Source organism: Lynx rufus, unplaced genomic scaffold, assembly GCF_022079265.1.
Source record: "Lynx rufus isolate CCGP_SWC_20201006 ecotype Redwood Valley unplaced genomic scaffold, mLynRuf1.p SCAF_19, whole genome shotgun sequence".
NCBI classification, from domain to species: domain Eukaryota; kingdom Metazoa; phylum Chordata; class Mammalia; order Carnivora; family Felidae; genus Lynx; species Lynx rufus.
In genome coordinates this window covers 23,321,593-23,342,355 of record NW_025814833.1, presented here as the reverse complement: position 1 = coordinate 23,342,355, position 20,763 = coordinate 23,321,593, and the positions used below count along the sequence as shown (strand labels likewise).

The 20,763-nt window shown below is 37.7% G+C and overlaps 1 protein-coding gene across 2 annotated transcripts in view; it reads left to right on the top strand.

Moving 5' to 3' along the window:
• The first annotated feature begins 849 nt into the window (after positions 1-849).
• The window catches only part of SMARCA1 (SWI/SNF related, matrix associated, actin dependent regulator of chromatin, subfamily a, member 1), a 71,465-nt gene continuing 51,551 nt past the window's right edge, over positions 850-20,763 (top strand). For both annotated transcript variants that reach the window (XM_047082063.1, XM_047082062.1), the window contains exons 1-9: positions 850-1,020; positions 5,736-5,822; positions 8,087-8,253; positions 8,580-8,680; positions 8,786-8,886; positions 11,514-11,693; positions 15,532-15,687; positions 16,955-17,086; positions 18,055-18,123. In XM_047082063.1, coding sequence (XP_046938019.1) covers positions 850-1,020; positions 5,736-5,822; positions 8,087-8,253; positions 8,580-8,680; positions 8,786-8,886; positions 11,514-11,693; positions 15,532-15,687; positions 16,955-17,086; positions 18,055-18,123 — 1,164 coding nt within the window. The remainder of the gene's footprint in view (positions 1,021-5,735; positions 5,823-8,086; positions 8,254-8,579; positions 8,681-8,785; positions 8,887-11,513; positions 11,694-15,531; positions 15,688-16,954; positions 17,087-18,054; positions 18,124-20,763) is intronic.

Genomic DNA, 20,763 nt, shown 5'->3' with positions numbered 1-20,763 from the left:
ATATTGGGTTTGTACCATGATTTGCCCCAGGTTGTCTGAGGCCCTTGACCTTGTCCCCCACGCAACGAGTTTTAAAATTCAGCGGTGATGGCAACAGAAGGGCTCCTGCACTTTGGCCATCTGAGAAGTATCAGAGTTGCAAATAGAGCAAATATACATAAAACCCAAGTGTCACGCTTTGCCTTGTAAGAGAATGTTTGCAGCTATAATCAAGAGATTCAAGGAATGCTTCTCCTTCTGCAGAATTTCCAAAGGTGGGAATAGCACCACCAATACCCTTTTTGGGACCTGGGAAAGGGCAGTCCCCAGAGGGGTTCTCTGCTTTGCAAATAGTGAGACCTTTTACAGTGCAGTTACAAGCAGAGTAAAAGTTCTTTGTGCAAGAAGGGGAGAGCGCCCCGAGGTACAAAGAGCAGATTTAAGGGAAAGAGGATTCCTTCTGCACACATATGCGTGGGGAGCTCAGGCTGACTGTTGGGGGCGTGTGGGAAGGGAGATTTTTAGGGAGCCGCGGGCTTGTGGGTTCCCGCCTCCACCCCAGTCCGCGCCCCACACTCAGGCAACAGTTGGTCGTGCGGGGCCGGCCCGGGCTCTTGGTGGGGAGGGGGAGTCTCGCGATCGTTGAGGGGGGGGGGTGGAGGAAGGGGGGAGGGTGACGGGGGGAGGCCATGACGTAGGGTGGGTGGACGGAAGTGGGGCAGGGTTGAGGGTTATTTAAAGAAGGGGGGGCTGAGCGAAGGGGTTGGAAGCGGAGTGATTCCCCACCCCTGCTCCATCTAGCTCTTTCCAGTGCAGCCACTGCCGCCGCCCAGGAGCTCTCGTCCCCTTCCTCGTTCCCGCTCCAACGCAATGGAGCCGGACACCGCTGCAGTGGCAGCCACCGTGGCAGCTGCTGATGCGACCGCCACAATCGTGGTCATAGAGGACGAGCAGCCGGGGCCATCCACCTCTAAGGAGGAGGGAGCGGCCGCCGCGGCCACCGAAGCCACCGTGGCCACGGAGAAGGGCGAGAAGAAGGAGGTAAATAGGAAGGGGGTGTGTGTGTAGTCAACAAATCCTGAGCCGGGCCCCTCCGAGGGGCCCAAGCCCTGACCTTTCGGCGCCGACAGGTACCGGCGGAGCTCAGCGGGGATGGGGGCCGCGGGCGCGCTGGGAGTGGGGGGCGGCGGAACAGTCTAGCATTCGCTCCCCTCCCCCTTTCCTCCATGCCGCCTGGAGGGCGGGGGCGGGGCTGGGCGCGGGCGCGGCGCGGGGCGGAGGGTGCCCGTTATCCCGGGGCTTGGGGGGCTTGGACGCCCCTCGACAGCCCCCGGCCCCATCCACATTCCCGGAACTGGGGTAACAGGGTGGGGGATGGGGTTGTGCAGGAAAAAGCCTCCGCCTCTCCCTCTCCTCTCGCTCGCTCCCTCTCCCCCCCTTCCCGTCGGCCTCTGCCTGGGAAATCTGGGCCCTTCAATCCCACATCCGCGCGAAAGGGGTTCTGCTGGGGCTTACAATTTTTTAATTTGAATTTCAAGGTGCTGGTGGTTGGGAGGCGGAGGACGATAGGAGAGACTTTTATTTTTTTTGAATGGCCATGTCGGCCTTTTAGGTGGCAGGAAAAAAATCATCCCTTGTTCGTTTGGTCCCCGCCTGCTGAAGCGGGGGTGTCACCCCGAGAAAATGAGCTCTCCGCGTGCTACCCGCTCCCCCGCAATCCAGACCCCAAACTGAGGAACCGTGGACGCTGGTTTAGGAAAATTTCCAACGTGTGCACCCTCACCCTCTCCTGCCCCGCCCCCGACGGTATAGTGTTTCACTCCAGGGCCACCCAAATGGTCCCCCAATCCGGCCCCAAGCCTTCCAGGCTTCCGCCTCCCTCTCCTAGTGGGCGCTGCTGGCTCCTGGACACATGCAGGGTTTTTCTTTTTCTTTCTCTTTTTTCTTTTTCTTTTTCTTTTTCTTTTTCTTTTTCTTTTTCTTTTTCTTTTTCTTTAACCCAGCGTCGCTAGGATGAGCTCCTGCTAACATACATAAAGGGACCACTCAGACACCTATTAAAGCCAAATCCAGAAAATATGTATTATCTCCATAAGGCATATTTCATATGGACCAAGACATGCAAATGAAACTATGAAACACGTTCAGAATAAAAAATAAGATGGGGTATAAGGATTGTTGATATATAATTAAATTGTAGAATGGATCGTTTATGGGTAGATTTTTTTTTTTCCGTTTACGAGTAGACATCTCGCAATTAAAACGACGGTAGGTAATTAAAATTATGCTTTAGAGACCTCAAGTGGCTTTGTCTGAATTATTATATGGTACGATGCGACCAAATGAAAAGCTTTTGAAGGCAATTAACACCTTTTGCCGTGAATTAGTAATTTTAAATCCAGCATTTGTTTAAAGTGATATATTTTACTGTTACAAGGTTGACTAAACAGAAAGACAATTGTAGTGGTAAGTGAAAACCGTACAAAACATACACATTTTAAGATCTATGTGGTACTTGAATCAGTAACATGGTATTGTAAAGATGGTTCAGATACGAAGTATCAATATAAAATCAAATGCTGGGGAATTCACCAATGAGTCTAGGTGCCTTTTATTCCCTAGACTGTGCAAATGTAAGGGATAAACTCTTTTGTATGGCAGTAAAGATTGTTGAACTTCCAGATTGTGTAAATTTTTTGAGTTGTGAAAAGATTGGGAATCAATAAAAAAAACCTATGTAACAAACGCTGAATTGATACATATATTAATGAATTCTATAGCCTCATCAGAAGTTGTCCTAATACTATCTCATTTGTCTGCTCAGCATCGGGAAGTGAAGTGTTGCATGGCAGGAACTTTCTGAATACCTTAAGTTGATTATTTTAGTCACCACATCTTTCATTTTTAATTTTTCCTGAAAAATCTAAAGAGTACCAAATATCTACTTAAGTTCTTTCATGTGTATCATTTCATTCCTTTAAATAAAGTAATTTGGCACTCCCCCCACTCCATCTAAATAGATTGCTCACTACCTTGACTGCCTAAGTGATGGACTGAAAATGTAGATTAAACTTTCCTTCATGTTCATCAGTTACTGTACTCTGAAAGTGATACATAGGCATTTGAGGTGGAGGAGGCTGTTCCCCCTCAATTAAATAACCACTTCCCGGGCATTTCCAGTATTGTGTTGATTTTGTAAAAAATTTTTAACTGGGCTCCATGCCCAACACAGGGCTTGAATTTACAACCCTGAGATTAAGAGTCGCATGCTCTACGGACTGAGCCAGTGCCCCCAGTATTGTGTTGATTTCCTAAATGACTTTTCACTCTCCTCCTTCAATTGTCAGGTGTTAGCTATCATTTTTTAAACTTCATCTACTTTCATCAGAAAGAACATGATAAAATGACATAGATGTAACAAAACCACACAATCATTTAAAACAACTGTAAAAATACAAAATATAAAAATACAAGTGATGCAGCAGGGAGAGGGAAATAATTATGCCTGAATAGTAAGGAAAAGGGATGTTACTGCAGTGGAACTCCTCTTTTAGTCCTGGGCTTCTGCCATCCCTTCTTGCTGTTGACATTGTGCTTTCTTCTAAGTGATCTTTCCTGTGTCATTTGCTGTTGCTTTTATTCTCTGTAGTATGGCAAGTCAGATGATCAAACTTGCTAGAATTGTATATCAAGTAAAAGAAAATAGGCTCTGAGTAAGAGCATTTTTGTGATGCATAAAGTAGATGAGGTTTGGTTGATTGACTTGTGACATTTAGCTACAGAAACGTATTTTTGTTTACGTTCTGGTTCTTGAGCTTAACTTGGTTTAAGTGACAGTGGATAACCTAACACTGGAAGTTGGAGTTGGTATTTTTGGTAATGAAAACATCAAGAAAAAGGTCATGGTCTCTAAGGGCATCTTGATGACCTTGTCCACATTCTCATGGCATCTAAACTACCAGATGATGAAATCCATAGGAAATTCATTAAAATATCCTTTTATGTTTTCTTGTACAAGAAGTGTATTTTTGAAAACATATGCAAAGGAGAAGGTTTAGAAGGTAGGTATTTTAAAATTTGTTGTGGAAGATAGTGCCAATTAAGTAATTACCCACAGCTTTTAATAGCACTGCTTAAGATTAGGAATTTTAATTAGCATATAATTAAATTTTATGGTATTCTACCACAAGGTAGGCAAGAGTATTGAGTAAAGTTTTTTTTTCTAATTAAAGCCTTAATTTTTCTATAAGCGAAGTCTTTGTCCCACACTATTAGATATATACTTGTGTATATGATGTGAAGTAATTTTCACTGTTTTGAAACTTGAAAACTAGACTTCATATAGCTTTTCAAGGAATGATAAAGGTGTGAATTTTGTTACCCAGTATTCCATTACTTGTTGCTTTGAAAATAAAATCAGATTTATAGTACATGGGACAGTTTGAAAGAGTGGGATTGAGGGGATTTTATCAGTTTTCTATTCTTGTCCATCCAGGATTACATTCAAAACATCTCACATGGACGATATATATGTATGCGATGCTTAAATCAAGATGGCTATTATTTGGGTTAAGAATAACTGAACAATATCTGATCAGTGCTTCAAAGTAGAACACTGACCAGGGTCAAATTCCATAATCCTAGTTTGAATTGTCTTAAACTAGGAATTTCAGTAAATGTTAGAAGACATATTCATTAACTATTGGAGCTATGTTTTTTTTTTATGTTTAACATCACATTCTGTTTTTGATTTATGATCTAAGTTTTCAGGAACTGATTGACAAAAGCCATGATAAAATGGATGTAATTTCTGTAGTTTTCACAAACTGATTTGTGACTTGGGCAAAATCTGTGTTAAAACTGAAATACTCTCAGCTCTGATACTAAACGGTAGATTTGTGTTTTTATTATTTCTCTATTTATTATAGGGAAGGAGGTATATTCTATATACCTAATTATATTTGCAAGTACAAGCTTATCTTTACAAAGGATAGCGTGCATGAAATAACCCCCAGATAATTTCAATATTTTGAAGAAGCTGATTTATGTTAGTTTTCACTAAATCACAACTTTTTAAAAATCAAATGTTAATAGTTGATAGCCTTGAGAAACTGCTACAAAATATTTATGTAACAGGGTTTAAAATAGTTTTCTTTCCAGTTGGGAAAAATTAACATAAATCAAAAGTTTAAAACTATATTGTGTTATTATTTAAATAGAAATTAACATGTATTACATTAAAAAGTTTAAATGTTCTTATTAGAATATGAAAACAATGAAAAAGTGTCTTTTCAGGAACAGAAACCATAGTCTCCTTCTGAAATTTTGGCTCGTTTCTATTACATAAAGATGTGTTTCTGAGAATTAATATTTACTTTCCTTGAATTCCTTGGTTTGTGGATGATAATATTACCATATTCTAGATTTTAAATCTATTCAATGGTTCTGTACTTTCTTATGCTCGAAATTAAAAAATAGATGAAATGGCTCAATGTTTCACCTTTTGGTGTTTATTTTAATTAATGTTCTTTCTCTAGCTTTTATAATACAGATTTTTTATTGGACCCCAGGTGCACAGAACTGGATTAATCATAAGCCCTGCTTCATGACATGCTCTCATCATTGGTCTATGTGTGGCCCATGTTGATTTATTTATTTAGTATTTAATTACTTTTTACTTTCTTCAAATGACAATGTCGACCATTTTTAAGATCTTGCTTTGCAATTTGATGGCTTATTTTTTTTTGAAATTCTAGAAAAATGTTTCTTCATTTCAACTCAAACTTGCTGCTAAAGCTTCTAAATCTGAAAAGGAAATGGACCCAGAATATGAAGAGAAAATGGTAAATATATTCCTGGGTTGATCATGAATAATGTAGTTGATTTTTTGTCATTGAACTGTAGTTGGCACCCAATATTAACATTAGTTTCACTGTACTTGATTTTTATTGAGGAGACGTGAAAGATTAAAACGATACATGTTCATATATAATGAATACAGGATCATCGATTTTAGAATTGGAAAGTAATTTAATAATAAATCCATCATAATAGATTTTGTTGAATAAATGAATCTCGTTTTCAGATGAGAAAATAAGGAGCAGAAAAACTATATGAAATAGTTGGGAACAGAAACCACATCTCTTCACTGTTGTTCAGCACTCTATCTCATAATAAGATGCTTTATGCTAGAAATATTGTATCCACTAAGTGAAAATATCAGTGGGAATATCAGTATGGCTGAAAGAAATCAGGTCACAGAGCTGGACTGATATTTTTTTTCTCCCTCTGTTCTTGCTTTGGATATTTGAATGAATGTTACATATTATGAGACATGTAATACAGTAACACTTTCTCTGGAGGAGAGGACATTTTCCCAGTACATGAAACTGTTACGTATTTAAACAGTATAATCTTAATTATGCCACCTACTGCTTTGCTGTGTATTTCAAATTATTTAGTTTTTATTTACTAAAATCCATATCTTAGCTTTCATTTTAACTAATCTTTTATGCCCTGGGATCTTTCAAAACCAGTGAATTTGGTTAATTCAAAAGAGAAATTTAACAAGTAGTTGGAACTGAATTTTTTTGTTGAGGGGTTGCTTTTGCAGTAATATAAAAATAAGTAGAAATGAAGTATTTTTTTGGTTGTTCATAGTGATTTTGCCATACTCCATGCCTTAATGTTTAAGGTCACATCTAACATAGACAGTTAATGTTTTAACAACTCTAAAAACAACATTCCAGTGAGGATAACATAAAATGGAAAAGTTTTGGCCTCCTTCCAGCTTCTGGTCTGAATGTTTGTCTAATTCTTGTGTTTATGTTAATGAACTCTTGTAAGTTTCTGGTATTATTAATTATGCATCCTTCATTAGCAATCAAATATTCCCTACCCTGTGGTCAGAAAGTGACTGGGAAATAAAAAATCATTTTCATTTTTTCTTCATCTAGAATAATGTGTACATTTTTTGATCTTCTAAGATTTTTTAGTGAAGTTTTATTTCATTAATATGGTACAAGTTACATGACCTTTTATAATTTATTGAGAAATTATAGCACATATCAATTAAATTTTTTTAATGTTTATTTTTGAGACACACACACACACACACACATACACACACACAGAGTGTGAGCAGGGAGGGGCAGAGAGAGAGGGAGACCCAGAATCCGAAGTAGGCTCCAGGCTCTGAGCTTTCAGCACAGAGCCCGACGCGGGGCTCGAGCTCACAGACAGGGAGATCATGACCTGAGCCGAAGTCGGACACTTAACCAACTAAGCCACCCAGGTGCCCCACATATAAATTTTTAATAGTTAATATATGTTAACTATTTTACTTATATGTGTATGTGTATTTTTCCCCCAAATCTTATAAATTCTTAAGAGATCAGTTTATGGTATATGTATATCAAAGCCAATAATTTATATTTCTGCATTTAGGATATATTACATATTATGATGCTTTATTTTGTTAACTAGGAAAAGAAAATTATTATGGTTTGGAAAGAGGATTTGCTTTCTGACCCTGACTCTTTAAGCAGGGTACTTCTTTTTTTTTAATGTTTGCTTACTTTTGAGAGAGAGAGACAGCATGTGTGTGCATGCTTGTGCGTTGGGGAGGGGCAGAGAGAGACAGAGACACAGAATCCGAAGCAGGCTCCAGGCTCTGAGCTATCAGCACAGAGCCCAATGCGGGGCTTGAACTCACAGAGCCATGAGATCATGACCTGAGAAGTTGGATGCACAACCACTTAACAGACCGATCCACTCAGGTGCCCCAGCAGGATACTTCTTATTGGGGCATTTACTTCTGTTAGATCACTTGGCTTCTATTCAGAGTATCTGAAAATGCCATTTTTCAAATTTAGGTGCTTATTAGCTGTGGGAACTTGAGCAAGTTAGTTACCCTCTCGGTACTTTAGTTTTATCATCTGTAAAATGGACATAATATTAGTGCCTACCTCATAGGTTTATTAAGAGAATTAAATGAGTATGTTTAAAGTGCTTAGAACATAGTACAAAGTAAGGGCAATGTAAGTGTTTGTTAAATAACTTCGAGCAAATAAAAAAGAAAATCATTACTTTTTCTTTTGTGCATTAGAAAGCAGACCGAGCAAAGAGATTTGAATTTTTATTAAAGCAAACAGAACTTTTTGCACATTTCATTCAACCGTCAGCACAGAAATCTCCAACATCTCCTCTGAACATGAAATTGGGACGTCCTCGAATAAAGAAAGATGACAAGCAGAGCTTAATTTCTGCTGGAGAGTATGTTGGCATCTCTCTCTACTTTCTTCCCTCTTTCCCTCTCTTCCTCCTGTCCCCCCTTCTCCCTCCTTATACTCTCATTCCCTCTTCACTTATTCAGTTTAATTCTATGTTCAAAAAATAAGGTTATTGTCAGTGTAAATAAGTTTTGGAGGCAACATGTTTTTCTCACTAGAAATCAGTAAAAATGTAGGCCGGTTCTACCAACTTCTAAGCAAGACCTTAAGTAACTCATTTTCTTTTCATGAAGATACTAGCGATGTATACTGACTTCATTGACACCTTAACATTTGTGTTGAACATAAAGGTATTTCTTTTCATTTCAGCTACCGCCACAGGCGCACGGAACAAGAAGAAGATGAAGAGCTACTCTCAGAGAGTCGGAAAACATCTAATGTGTGTGTTAGATTTGAGGTGTCACCTTCATGTAAGTACCTCATCATGTTTGTGTTTTTTTTTCCCAATTTGATTTTAGAAAAAATTTACTTGATTATATTAATAAAAGTATGAGGCATCTTGATTTCTTTTTTAGATGTGAAAGGAGGACCATTGAGGGATTATCAGATTCGAGGGCTGAACTGGTTGATCTCTTTGTATGAAAATGGAGTCAATGGTATCTTGGCAGATGAAATGGTAAGGAGATGATAGCTAAAAACAGGATCTCAGTTACCAATTTTTTTTTTGTAAATTTGAAGTGCCTGAGCTGTATTGCACCCCTGAGGTCTGGAGGCTAATTGCTTTATTTAGTTATAATGTAAAAGGCATTTGTAAAGTCTAGGATTGTTTACACTTTCACAGGCTATATAATTCTTAGTGTGATTTCCTCAAATGGTTTAAAAAACCCTCTTTGTACTTTTGTTTTTATTTATACTTTGGCTTCCAGGAAGCTCAGAGCCAAAATGAATGCCAAAATGGAGCACCTGTGTAATGTAATGGTTGGCCCATTGTGTCTTTTGTGTCTTTTCCTATTCAATACCTTCTAATCTTTCCCTGGCCCTTCTTTATATCTATTTTACCATTAATTTACATTCCATGTTTTCACTGTAGGCCACCTGAAACATGTTTTCTTTGTAGGCTACCTGAAATCCTTTTGGTAATGAGGTGGGGTATATAAACCAAACACTAAATGAGTGAATGAATAGACCAGACAATAAATGATGAAAGCATGAATGAATAAATGTAAATGCCTCAATGTGTGAGCAGTGAGAAAGTGAATAGATGGAAAAAAAAAGTAAATAGCAATGTTGAGTTCTGACCTAGCAGAATACCAGGTAGGGCCTGGGAAGTAAGCTAAGGAGTGATGGACATATAAATAAAATGACCAAAGAGAAAAAGTAAGTCCATTGAAGATGCTAATTCAGCAGATTGGGGGAGTATATGAAGACTTAGATTGGTATTTTAAGACAAAATAAATTAAATGTGATTTAAGAGAGGACTGGGGGGAGTTCTAGATCTATATGACCCAGTGATATTCCTATTTATGAAACTCTGGAGCCATTATTGCAATCACTCATCTCCAGAAGAGCCACATGACTGTTTATGCTCTATAACATGTAGTGTAGTAATGATCCCATAGATGCTAAGCAACTGTTAGGTGTGTGGCAGGAGGTCCTTTAAAATCAAGGGTCTGTAGCTCCTTATATTTAGTATTCTGGGTTGGAGACTACAATTAGCTCAGGAGGGGAGGAGCTTGGTTAATTGGATAGCAGAAAGACCAGGATTATTTGCCCCAAGCTCTTCTTGACTGCAGCCTTTAAACATGAAGGATCTGAAGATCCTTCATATTGAATTTATGCTGACACCAGGTACTTTTTATTAAAAAAGGGAAAGATATTTTAAGGAGTATAGAAAATTTGGAAAAAAAACAAGAAAAAAATTGAAAGTAAATTATAATTATGCTACCCAGAAATAACCACAGTTGACATTTTGGCATCTTTTATTTTAGCATTTTAATTCTGGATGTATTTATTTTATATAGTTGAGATCCTATTGTACATATAATTTGGTATTCTGATTTCTTCACATTCATACATATTTTCTGCATAATTCAAATATTTGTAAAAATAATTGTTAATTACTGTATAATAATCCTGGAGAGTTACCATAATTCTGTTAATATCCTCCCTTATTGCTGGTCATTTGGACTAATGTATATAGTATATATTGGTTGATACACGTGTATATGGTACATAATAATGCTGTTGTGAGAACCCTTGTAATTTACTTTTTCTGTACCTTTCAAATTATTTCCATAGGATTCCTAAAAATGGAATTGCTTGATTAAGGAATTTTAAGTATTTTAAGGTTTTGATGCATCTCATTAAGTGAAATATTAGGATAAACCCTATAAAAATAGTTTTGAGCCTAGGTTTATAAAAGAAAATATATACCTTGCACAGAGATAAAGCCAGAAACTGTTTTAAAAGGCCACACAGCATAGGACATCATTCCCTTCCTCATGGGTTAGGTGGTGGGTTCATGGTGTTCAGTATGTTTTTTATTTTTACTTATTTATTTTTAAATGTTTACTTATTTATTTATTTTGAGAGAGCGAGAGAGAGTGCATACACATGGGAGAGGCAGAGAGAGAAAGGGAGAGAGAGAATCCTAAGCAGGCTCCATGCTCTGCACAGAGCTGGATGCCGGTCTTGATCCCCTTATCATGAGATCACTACCTAAGCTGATATCAAGAGCTGGATGCTCAGCTAACTGAACCACCCAGGCTCCCCTGTTCAGTATGTTGTTTTTTAAAAAGTCTACTGGACTAGGTGATCTCTAAGGCCTTTTCTGGCTGCAGAGTTCTTTCATGTTTTGTTCTTTTATGGTTCCATAGGTCTTCAAAGGTGTGAGATGCAAGTACAGAACTACAAGCCCCTTGAGATGCATAGTCTGAATATTTCATGCCTGGGCTGTAATAATGTTGGGGACAATGGGACAGAAAGACTGGTATCGAAGCAGGCTGGTATTTGAGTGTGAAACACATACACACAAAATTCCCTAATTTTGCCACTAGAAAAAATTATGAAGTATGCTACTTGCTCCTTTAAGAGGAGCAACAAAGCAACTTTCTGCCTGCAAGTTCCTGGTTTCTTTTTGTGCACACAGTAAGTACGAATTGGTATGGTTATTCACTTAAAAAAAACAAAGGTCTTTAAAATTTTTCCCCATGTGAGATAGTTGGCAAATGTCTTTGTTATTACTAACAAAATGTTTCATTAAATGAACCTTTATGGATTTTTTTCTTTGTAATGATAATGCAGGGTCTTGGTAAGACTTTACAAACGATTGCTTTGCTTGGTTACCTGAAACATTACCGAAACATTCCAGGACCTCACATGGTTTTAGTTCCAAAGTCTACTCTATACAACTGGATGAATGAATTTAAACGATGGGTCCCATCTCTCCGTGTTATTTGTTTCGTCGGAGACAAGGATGCAAGAGTAAGTGAGAAACTGATTTAAAGAGGCAATCAAGAATAACATCATTTCTGGGGTTAAGTTTTATACAAATACCATAAAAGACATTTAAGTTGACTGCTACTAGTAAATAACACATTGTGCTTACTCTGTGTTAGGCTCTGTTGTAAATGCCTTTAATATATTAATTAATCCAACACTCCTGTGAAGTAGATGTGTTACCTATTAATAACACGCAATCACTTTTATTATGCTTATCTGCATTTACTTTTAACTGGCACATTAACGTCAGCTTTTTTGAGTTGCATTTTAAATCACTTTTTATTAAAAGAAATCATCATTGACAGTATATCTTATCAGTGACTCATCAGTTGTATTATTTTGACACCAAAAATATATACGTTTGTATGACTTAATTTTTTATGTTTAAATTTTTAATTTTTTAACTGATTTGGTATACATGCACACACTTGTGCATAGATGCACACATGAATGGGGCCTTTTCTATTCATACAGAGAGCCTGTGTTTTGTATTTCTGCAAAGGCACAGCTTTCAGTTTTGCTCTTTGAATAGAAAAATACATACCTGCATACATTCTTAGATATTGGAAATGCTGGGCTCTTGCTTAAATTAGCCATTTGTCAATTTAGTAGGCTACAATGATTTTAGGACTGTAGAATTAATCTAAAAGAAATAAATTATGCAAAAATATAAAAATGAATAATCAGCTTAGAAAGCATATTATTAAACTTTGCCTTTACTTCGCCTCCAGAGGACATAGTTTAGAGAAAAGATTTATTCTATTTTTCGTATTTAGATAGGTTATCAAAAGATATCCTCAAAAGAATGGTAGCATAATGAATTATGTAATTTTATTCTTATCATTTTGCTTGCAGAAAAATTACTTAAATTTATTTAAATTCAGCTTATAAATAATTTAAGTATTGAAATACTGAGCTCATAAATTTAGAATTACAGGCTTGATTCTTCCTTATGCTTAATATTTCCCAGTGGCAAATTAGTCACTTAGAAACCTTTTCTGATCACTGCTGTTACTTAATGTAATATCATTCCTTAAAAAACTTCGTATTTCTGAAGTATTGATTTTTGGTTGAAAGTATTTCTCTGAGATCATAAAGAAAAAGAAATATGTGCACTTGTGTTTTCATATGTCTCAATAAAACTGTGTCAGTGGTTTTCCCCTATATTATATGGAATCCAAGGATTTCATGAAATATTTCAGGGAGTTTTTTTTTTTTTCTCTCTCTGGGAGTTTTAAAGGAAGAATGCTTGTATTTAATTTGTGACTGCCCTATCTCTACCCCATGAGTGGCTGAGATTTTACTAGTGGCTTCAAAAATTTTTTAATCTTGAAAACCAGTCTTCAAAGTCAGTGCTTTTCATATTGCCAGTCATTAATATTGCAAATTCGTGTTGGTGTGGACAACAATAAAAAAAAATGAGATAGAATAGAATAGAAAATAGAGTATTTTGCACATGGTAGGGATATGTATTGCTCATTTTTAAAGGATTGCAACCTGGGTGCCTGGGTAGCTCACTCTGTTACTCATCTGATTCTTGATTTTGGCTCAGGTCATGATCTCCCAGTTTGTGAGTTCGAGCCCTGCATCAGGCTCTGCACTGACGCCGAGGGGCCTACTTGGGATTCTCTCTCTCCCCGCTCTCTATCCCTACCCCACTTGCTCTCTCTCTCAAAATAAATAAATAAACTTAAAAACATTTTTAAAAAAGGATTGCAACCTAAAATATTATTTTATTGTGGGCCATGGGCAAAGAGTTTGTGGAATGGTAATTATTAATTACATAAATAATGTACTATATTCAGCACTTACAGATTGGTGTTAGAATGTATAGAGAAAATCCAGATAATTATTAAAAAATTTTTTTAACATCTATTTTTGAGTCAGAGAGAGACAAAGCACAAGTTGGGGAAGGGCAGAGAGAGAGGGAGACACAGAATCCGGAGCAGGCTCCAGGCTCTGAGCTGTCAGCACAGAGCCTGATGCAGGGCTTGAACCCACGAACCGTGAGATCATGACCTGAGTCGAAGTCAGATGCTCAACTGACTGAGCCACCTAGGCACCACCCAGATAATTATTTATAGACAAATTTGAATCTTGGTACCACATGGGATAGATACAATGTGTTTTTATAATTTCCTGGCCTTCTGTAAACATTTTATGAGGTCAGTGTTTTACTAATAAAAAATTTGATGTAGGTTACCACAGGTATTTGATTGAGTTGGGAAATTCTTAGTAATACTCCTGACCCAGTTTGACGCTAATGTAGTCCTGCAGTATATAGAGGTGTGAATCCCAAAAATGGTTTTTTAGTTGTTTTCTATTTTTTAAGTAGGCTTCACGCCCAATGTGGGGCTTGAACTCATGAGCCTGAGATCAAGAGTTGCATATTCTACCAATAGAGCCAGCCAGGCGCCCCACCAAACATGGTTTTTCCTTCCTTTTCCACTCCAGAGACATCAAAGATCTTGGACCTGGAAACAGGAGATCTGGTTTTAGTTCTGGCTTTGCTATTGACCGTGTGTGACATTGAGTGACAATTGAAGGGCCTTCATTTTGTCACCTATAAAAGAGCTTTTGGATTATGTGATGTTCAGTGTTACACAAATTTCGAGGCAGAGTTAATATAAATTAAAAATATGTGTGTTCCGTGAAACTGTAGGAGTTTCAAAACTGAGTGTTTCAAAAAAATCAAACAAAGATAAGGTGTTTGCAAGACCAAATGGAGTCTGGCATCCTGGTTCTCTTTATTTTGCCTCCAATTCTGTAATGTCTTAATTAACTTTTTAAATATGACCACTTCCCAGAGTGCAACTGGGATCTCTACAAAGGCCTTTTTTCTGTCCTCTACTTCAGTCCAGACAATCCTTTTAGATATCAGGGCACTCGGTAAATATTTGTTGAATGAGTCCACAGTGTGTTTGGTGCATAACTGTGAGTTTATGAAATAATGAGTTTGCAGTGAACAGTTAATTTTGTTTATGCACTGTAATTTCATATTTACAGTACTAATCAGAACCTTCTCAATATAGATTTGGCTGCTCCCTGCTAACTTCTATGGTTTTATTTTGACCCATACATAACATCTGAAATTCAGTTCATACAAGTTAAAAATGCTCTCAGTCAACTTGGCTACTATGTTGGCCACTGCCTATGAAGATTTAGAAGATTTAAAAATAGTTTTAAATAGTCTCACTGTCTTACATAGCCCTCTGTACTAGATAGAGCAAGTCCTCTTTATAAGATCATATTTGTAGTCTTACAACAATATCAGGGAATTCACAAAAGCATTAATGGGCTTTCATGACCCCTTAACAAAATATATGACTCATTCCTGTTAGAAATGGAAGGAACATAAAAGAGATCAGAAGGTGGAAATCATTCATGTATATTGAGTTCTTTTCATTTGTTGAAACTGTGTTGGTAATAGTTGGTAGTGCTTTGACCTTAGTAAGAACATGCTTTTCAGAAAGCAGTTTACTTTGCTCCTGTCTTTTTGGACCATTTGTTGTATGAAGAGAGCCTAATATCTGTCATCTGGTGATAAGAACTTTTCCAGTTCATTGAATATGTTGTACTCGGTTAAGGGAAGCCTTTGCTTCTCTTTTGTTGATATTAGTATACCACCCAGATAATGTGTCTTTGGGATTTGGTTTTCCTGTCTTTAAAATGGATGACACCAAATGGTTTTCCTATCTTTAAGATGGATGAGACCAAATGATTCTGAGGGCTCTTAGAATTATTAGTATTTTCTTGATGCTTTAATTCTGTGATCATCATGTCAGTGTATTCTAATATAAAGAACTTTATTTTGCATTAGGCTGCTTTTATTCGTGATGAAATGATGCCAGGAGAATGGGATGTTTGTGTTACTTCTTATGAGATGGTAATTAAAGAAAAATCTGTATTTAAAAAGTTTCATTGGCGATACCTAGTCATTGATGAGGCTCACAGAATAAAGAATGAAAAATCTAAGGTAAGCCAGTTTTCAATATCATTGTTAAACTTTTCTTTTAACTAACCATGTCCATTTATTACTTCTGTGTATTCAAAAGAAAAAATGTGATGGAAGATTGTGATTTTATTCACAGACTATGAATGAAAATCCATTTTAAAAATGATTTGAAGTTTAAATTATTGAATATGAGACAAATGAAAATTGAACACAGTTTTTAATGTAAAGAAAATAAGGTGTTCATTTTCTATACCTGTTGCAGTCTAACTCTGTTATGCTACAGTATTTTAATATTTTGGTAATATTTGTGTACCAGAGGCATTTGTATTGATTTTTATTGAGGAGCCTTCTACCTTATGTGTATTCATAAGGATTAGAAAAAATAATTTCCTGGAATTACCTGATTTGTGTGAATTAGAGCATGGTGTAAATTTTGAAAAATACCACTATTTCTTGCTATTCAACTCCATCAACAATAGGAAAAGCATCGATTATTATGATTACTGGGCTACTTTGGGAGAAACAGGGACAGAACTGGAGCAAAACCACCAGGCAGATCATATTAACTTCAAATTGAGACTAATACCTTATAAAAGGATGCATGTTAGAGAATAATTGTTTAAGAGCATTATAAAAATATGCATTTGTATTGATAAGATTACTGTTCTTTTATGCTTTGTGCTTTAATTTTTATAGTCTTATATTTAGAAAGTTAAGATATCAGGGAAAATGGGCTCAACTCTGGTGCTTAGAAATTGTCACCAGGCCTTTGAGGCACCTGGGTGGCTCAGTTGGTTGAGCATCTGACTCTTGATCTCAGCTCAGGTCTTGATCTCAGGGTTGTGAGTTCAAGCCCTGCATTGAGTTCTGCACTGGGTGCGAAGCCTACTTAAAAAAAAAATTGTCACCAGGCCAAGTTAGAACTTGGCTAGGTATGTGGATGAACATGATTGGCAGGGAGAAAGATGTTATTGTGTTAAGTGACTAGCCTGGATTCCATGGAGTTCTGACTGTTTCTGTGGACCCAAAATAGACCAAATAAGTTTTTTAAAGTGAGGGAGGGGTGTCAGGTAGGACTATGATTTGCGTTCTTATAAGTGTAGAAATGCCTAGAATATTTTGTTGAGTTGTGACTCACTGTGGCGGTGTCACCTGAACTAGGATATTTTTCTATAGAAAGATAATTTTCAAGATTTATTAAAAAAATACATTGGTTGGATAAAGAACTCCGGATGTTGAGCATTCTTACAAATGAAATAATGTTAACAGAACTATTATTTTTTTCTAGCTTTCAGAGATTGTTCGTGAGTTCAAGTCAACTAACCGCTTGCTCCTAACTGGAACACCTTTGCAGAATAACCTGCATGAACTCTGGGCATTACTCAACTTTTTATTGCCTGATGTCTTTAATTCTGCAGATGTAAGTTTAAGTCCTATGTTTTAAGTACAGTCTTCTTATGTTCACAGATCTCTTTTCCAATCATAGAATATAGATTAAAATTTATAGTTCTTTTTTCATTTGTAACTGTTTATCTGTGTGTTTTGGTGTTCTCAGAAAAAAAGCTCTTAAGCACAAATTTTTCAAATGGGGATATTTAGAGAAATGATTTTCTTTTCTTTGAGATTATTCTGCCTTTTAAACTTTGCCTATATCTCGTTGTTACCACAACTTAAGATATGAGATAGGCTGAGTTCATAACAGCAAGCTCAAAATTTTCTTTGAAAGGGCTTTCTACATACTAGGTTGTCAGGTGGAGTCTTTAAAATGATCTTTGATTATTGTAGTCGTTAATATTTGTGAGTACTGAAGAGCTCATAATGTGTGATTCAAAAAACAACATATTTTGTAAATGTATGATTTACATTGTTTTTATCATTAACACAAGGTTATGCTAGTGCAGCAAACCGAATTGAACGATTTAAGGACTTTTGGAGCTTTCCTCATTACTGCTATTAATTGATAATAAAAAGTACCAAGTTCAGCTATCCATTGGTTTGTATACCTTATCTTGCTTTTGTTCATTTTTATTGTTTGTGTAAAAGTTTCATTATTATTATGTGCCTTCAATTTTATATTCTCACTCCTACTCTAACTCTTTAACTGGATATAATACTACTATGGTGTGGGGAAGCCTCATAAAAGTCTTATAAGGAAACCCTGCTGGCGGACTTCCTGTATCATGGAGTTCAAATTTTCTTAACTCCTCCAGTATTTTAGCTATTTTCATAAGTAAATAATATTGACCATCGTGGTTAATATATTTTTGAAAGCGCTTTTAAAATGAATTACTGCTGTATCACTGTATAAGAATTTATAGAATATTGAGTTTATTAAAACAAACAAACAAACACCTGTGTGCTTACTGCAGAATTTCCACCCCTCCACAGGACTTTGATTCTTGGTTTGACACTAAAAACTGTCTTGGTGATCAAAAACTTGTGGAAAGACTTCACGCAGTAAGTAATAGACAAGAAAATTTAGTAATTAAATGTATATAATCCAGCTAGAAAACAAACAGCCGTAGAATCTGTTTGAACTTTTGGGTTTACCTCTTGGCTCAGTCTCACTGCTTCTCCCAACCTTTCTGACAGCCTCTTTGGGAAATGAACTCCACTATATTCTCAGCCTGTCTCAAGATGGCATCAGTATTTTTCTAGTTCCCCAATGCCACTTCTTGTTAAAATAAAAAAAAAAAATTTAACATTTATTCATTTTTGAAAGAGCATGAGTGTGGGAGGGGCAGAGAGAGAGGGAGACAGAATTCGAAATAGGTTCCAGGCTCTGGGCTGTCAGCACAGAGCCCGACGTGGGGCTCGAACTCACAGACCGTGAGATCATGACCTGAGCCGAAGTTGGATGCTTAACCGACTGAGCCACTCAGGCGCCCCCTGCTTTTTTTTAATTAAAAAAATTTTTTTTAATTTTTTTTTTCAACGTTTATTTATTTTTTTTGGGACAGAGAGAGACAGAGCATGAACGGGGGAGGGGCAGAGAGAGAGGGAGACACAGAATCGGAAACAGGCTTCAGGCTCTGAGCCATCAGCCCAGAGCCTGACGTGGGGCTCGAACTCACGGACCGCGAGATCGTGACCTGGCTGAAGTCGGACGCTTAACCGACTGCGCCACCCAGGCGCCCCTAATTAAAAAAAAATTTTAATGTTTGTTCATTTTTTGAGAGAGACACAGAGCACGAGTGGGGGAGGGGCAGAGAGTGAGGGAAATAAAGAATCCAAAGCAGGCTCCAGGCTCTGAGCTGTCAGCACAGAGCCCAGCACAGGGCTCAAACTCACAAGCTGTGAGATCATGACCTAAGCTAAAGTCAGATGCCTAACAGACTGAGCCACCCAGATGCCCCCCCACCCATGCTACTTCTAAGCCACTGCTTTTCCACCATCATGTATAGAACTTCCTTTAAAGCTTAAGTTATGTTGCAGGTCCAACCTCTACCCATTCTCTTCTCTGTCATCTATTCATCCAGGTGACTCCCTCATATTTGTTAAAAACCAGTTTTCTGGGGCACCTGGGTAGCTCAGTCGGTTAAGCGTCTGAGTCTTGATTTCAGCTCAGGTCATGATCTCACGATTCGTGCATTTGAGCCCTCATCAGGGCTCTCTCCCTCTCTCTCTGCCCCTCCTTTGCTCTCTCTCATTGTCTCTCTAAAATAAATAAATAAACTTAAGAAAAGACAACAATTTTCCATTCTTTGATAACAACTTCTTATGTCCTTTTAACTCCTTCATTCCTGTTACTCCTGTACTTTGTTACCATACAGAGACCTCTAGTCCTTGGACCCCTGTTTTTCTCCCCATCCATTACCTCTTTTCTGTTGTTACTTTTTTCTTAAAAGTTTTTTAAAATGTTTATTTTGAAGTGAGGGGAGGTGCAGAGAGAGGGGGACAGAGGATCTGAAATGGGCTCTGAGCTGACAGCAAAGAGCCCAGTGTGGGGCCCGAACCCACGAACTGCGAGATCATGACCTGAGCCAAAGTCAGACGCTTAACCGACTGAACCACCTAGGCACCCCAAAACCTTTATTTAAAAAAAGAAAAAAGTGAGGCACCTGGATGGCTCAGTTAAGTGTTCGACTTCGGTTTAGGTCATGATCTCGCGGTTCATAGATTCGAGCTCTGCATCGGGCTCTGTGCTGATGGTGTGGTGTCTGCTTGAGATTTTGTGTCTCCTACTCTCTGACCCTCCCCTGCTTGTGCTGTCTGTCTCAAAAGTAAGTAAATTAATTAAAAAAATTTTTTTTAAAGATTTTATTTTTAAGTAATCTCTGTACCCAGCATGGGGCTCGAACTCACAACCTCAAGATCAAGAGTTGCATGCTCCACTGACTGAGCCAACCAGGCGCCCCTATGGTTACTTTTTTCTGTATCAGTGAACTGAGCCCATTTTCAATCTCTTGAATCACCCTTTTGCCAATACTCCCAAACTCTTTTTCTCTCTTGTCCATCTGTCATTTCTGCCCTGGAAACCCTAAACTAGAATACTATAACTGTCTCTGTCTTCTGGGTTTGAATTCTGCTTCTACCATTTACTAGAAGAGTGACTTGCTCTATACTGGGGGCTTCTCAACACTGATAAAGAAGGTTATACAAGTGTATACGTTGGAACAACTCCAGATTTCATGTTCCGTAACATAAGCTGGGATTTGATGATGTCAGCAATCCTTCAACATGGCTGCCTATAACATTCTTTCCAATTTCCTATAACAACTATTTCAGACCTTCCCCAATCTCTCCAAGACTTCTATCATGGATACTCCCTCCCCTTCTCCTTTCTCAGCAGAGAAAATAGAAGTTATTAGGTAGGAACTCCTTCAAGGATATCCATCTTCCAAGGATATCTGCCTCTGTGTTTACCTTCTTTCTGAGTGGAAGAGGTGTTTTCTCTGGTCAGTGGCTAAGTCTTTCAGCATGAACCTTGGATCTCATTCATCTCTTCCTGTTTCCTTATGGACCTTTCCCCATTATTTATCATTCTTAATGACTGAATTTTCTGGCTCTCACTTTATATTGGCTCTTTTTTCTAACATGTAAACATGCTGAAGTATTTTAAAATCCAAACTCATACCCATACCCACCCACCCTCAC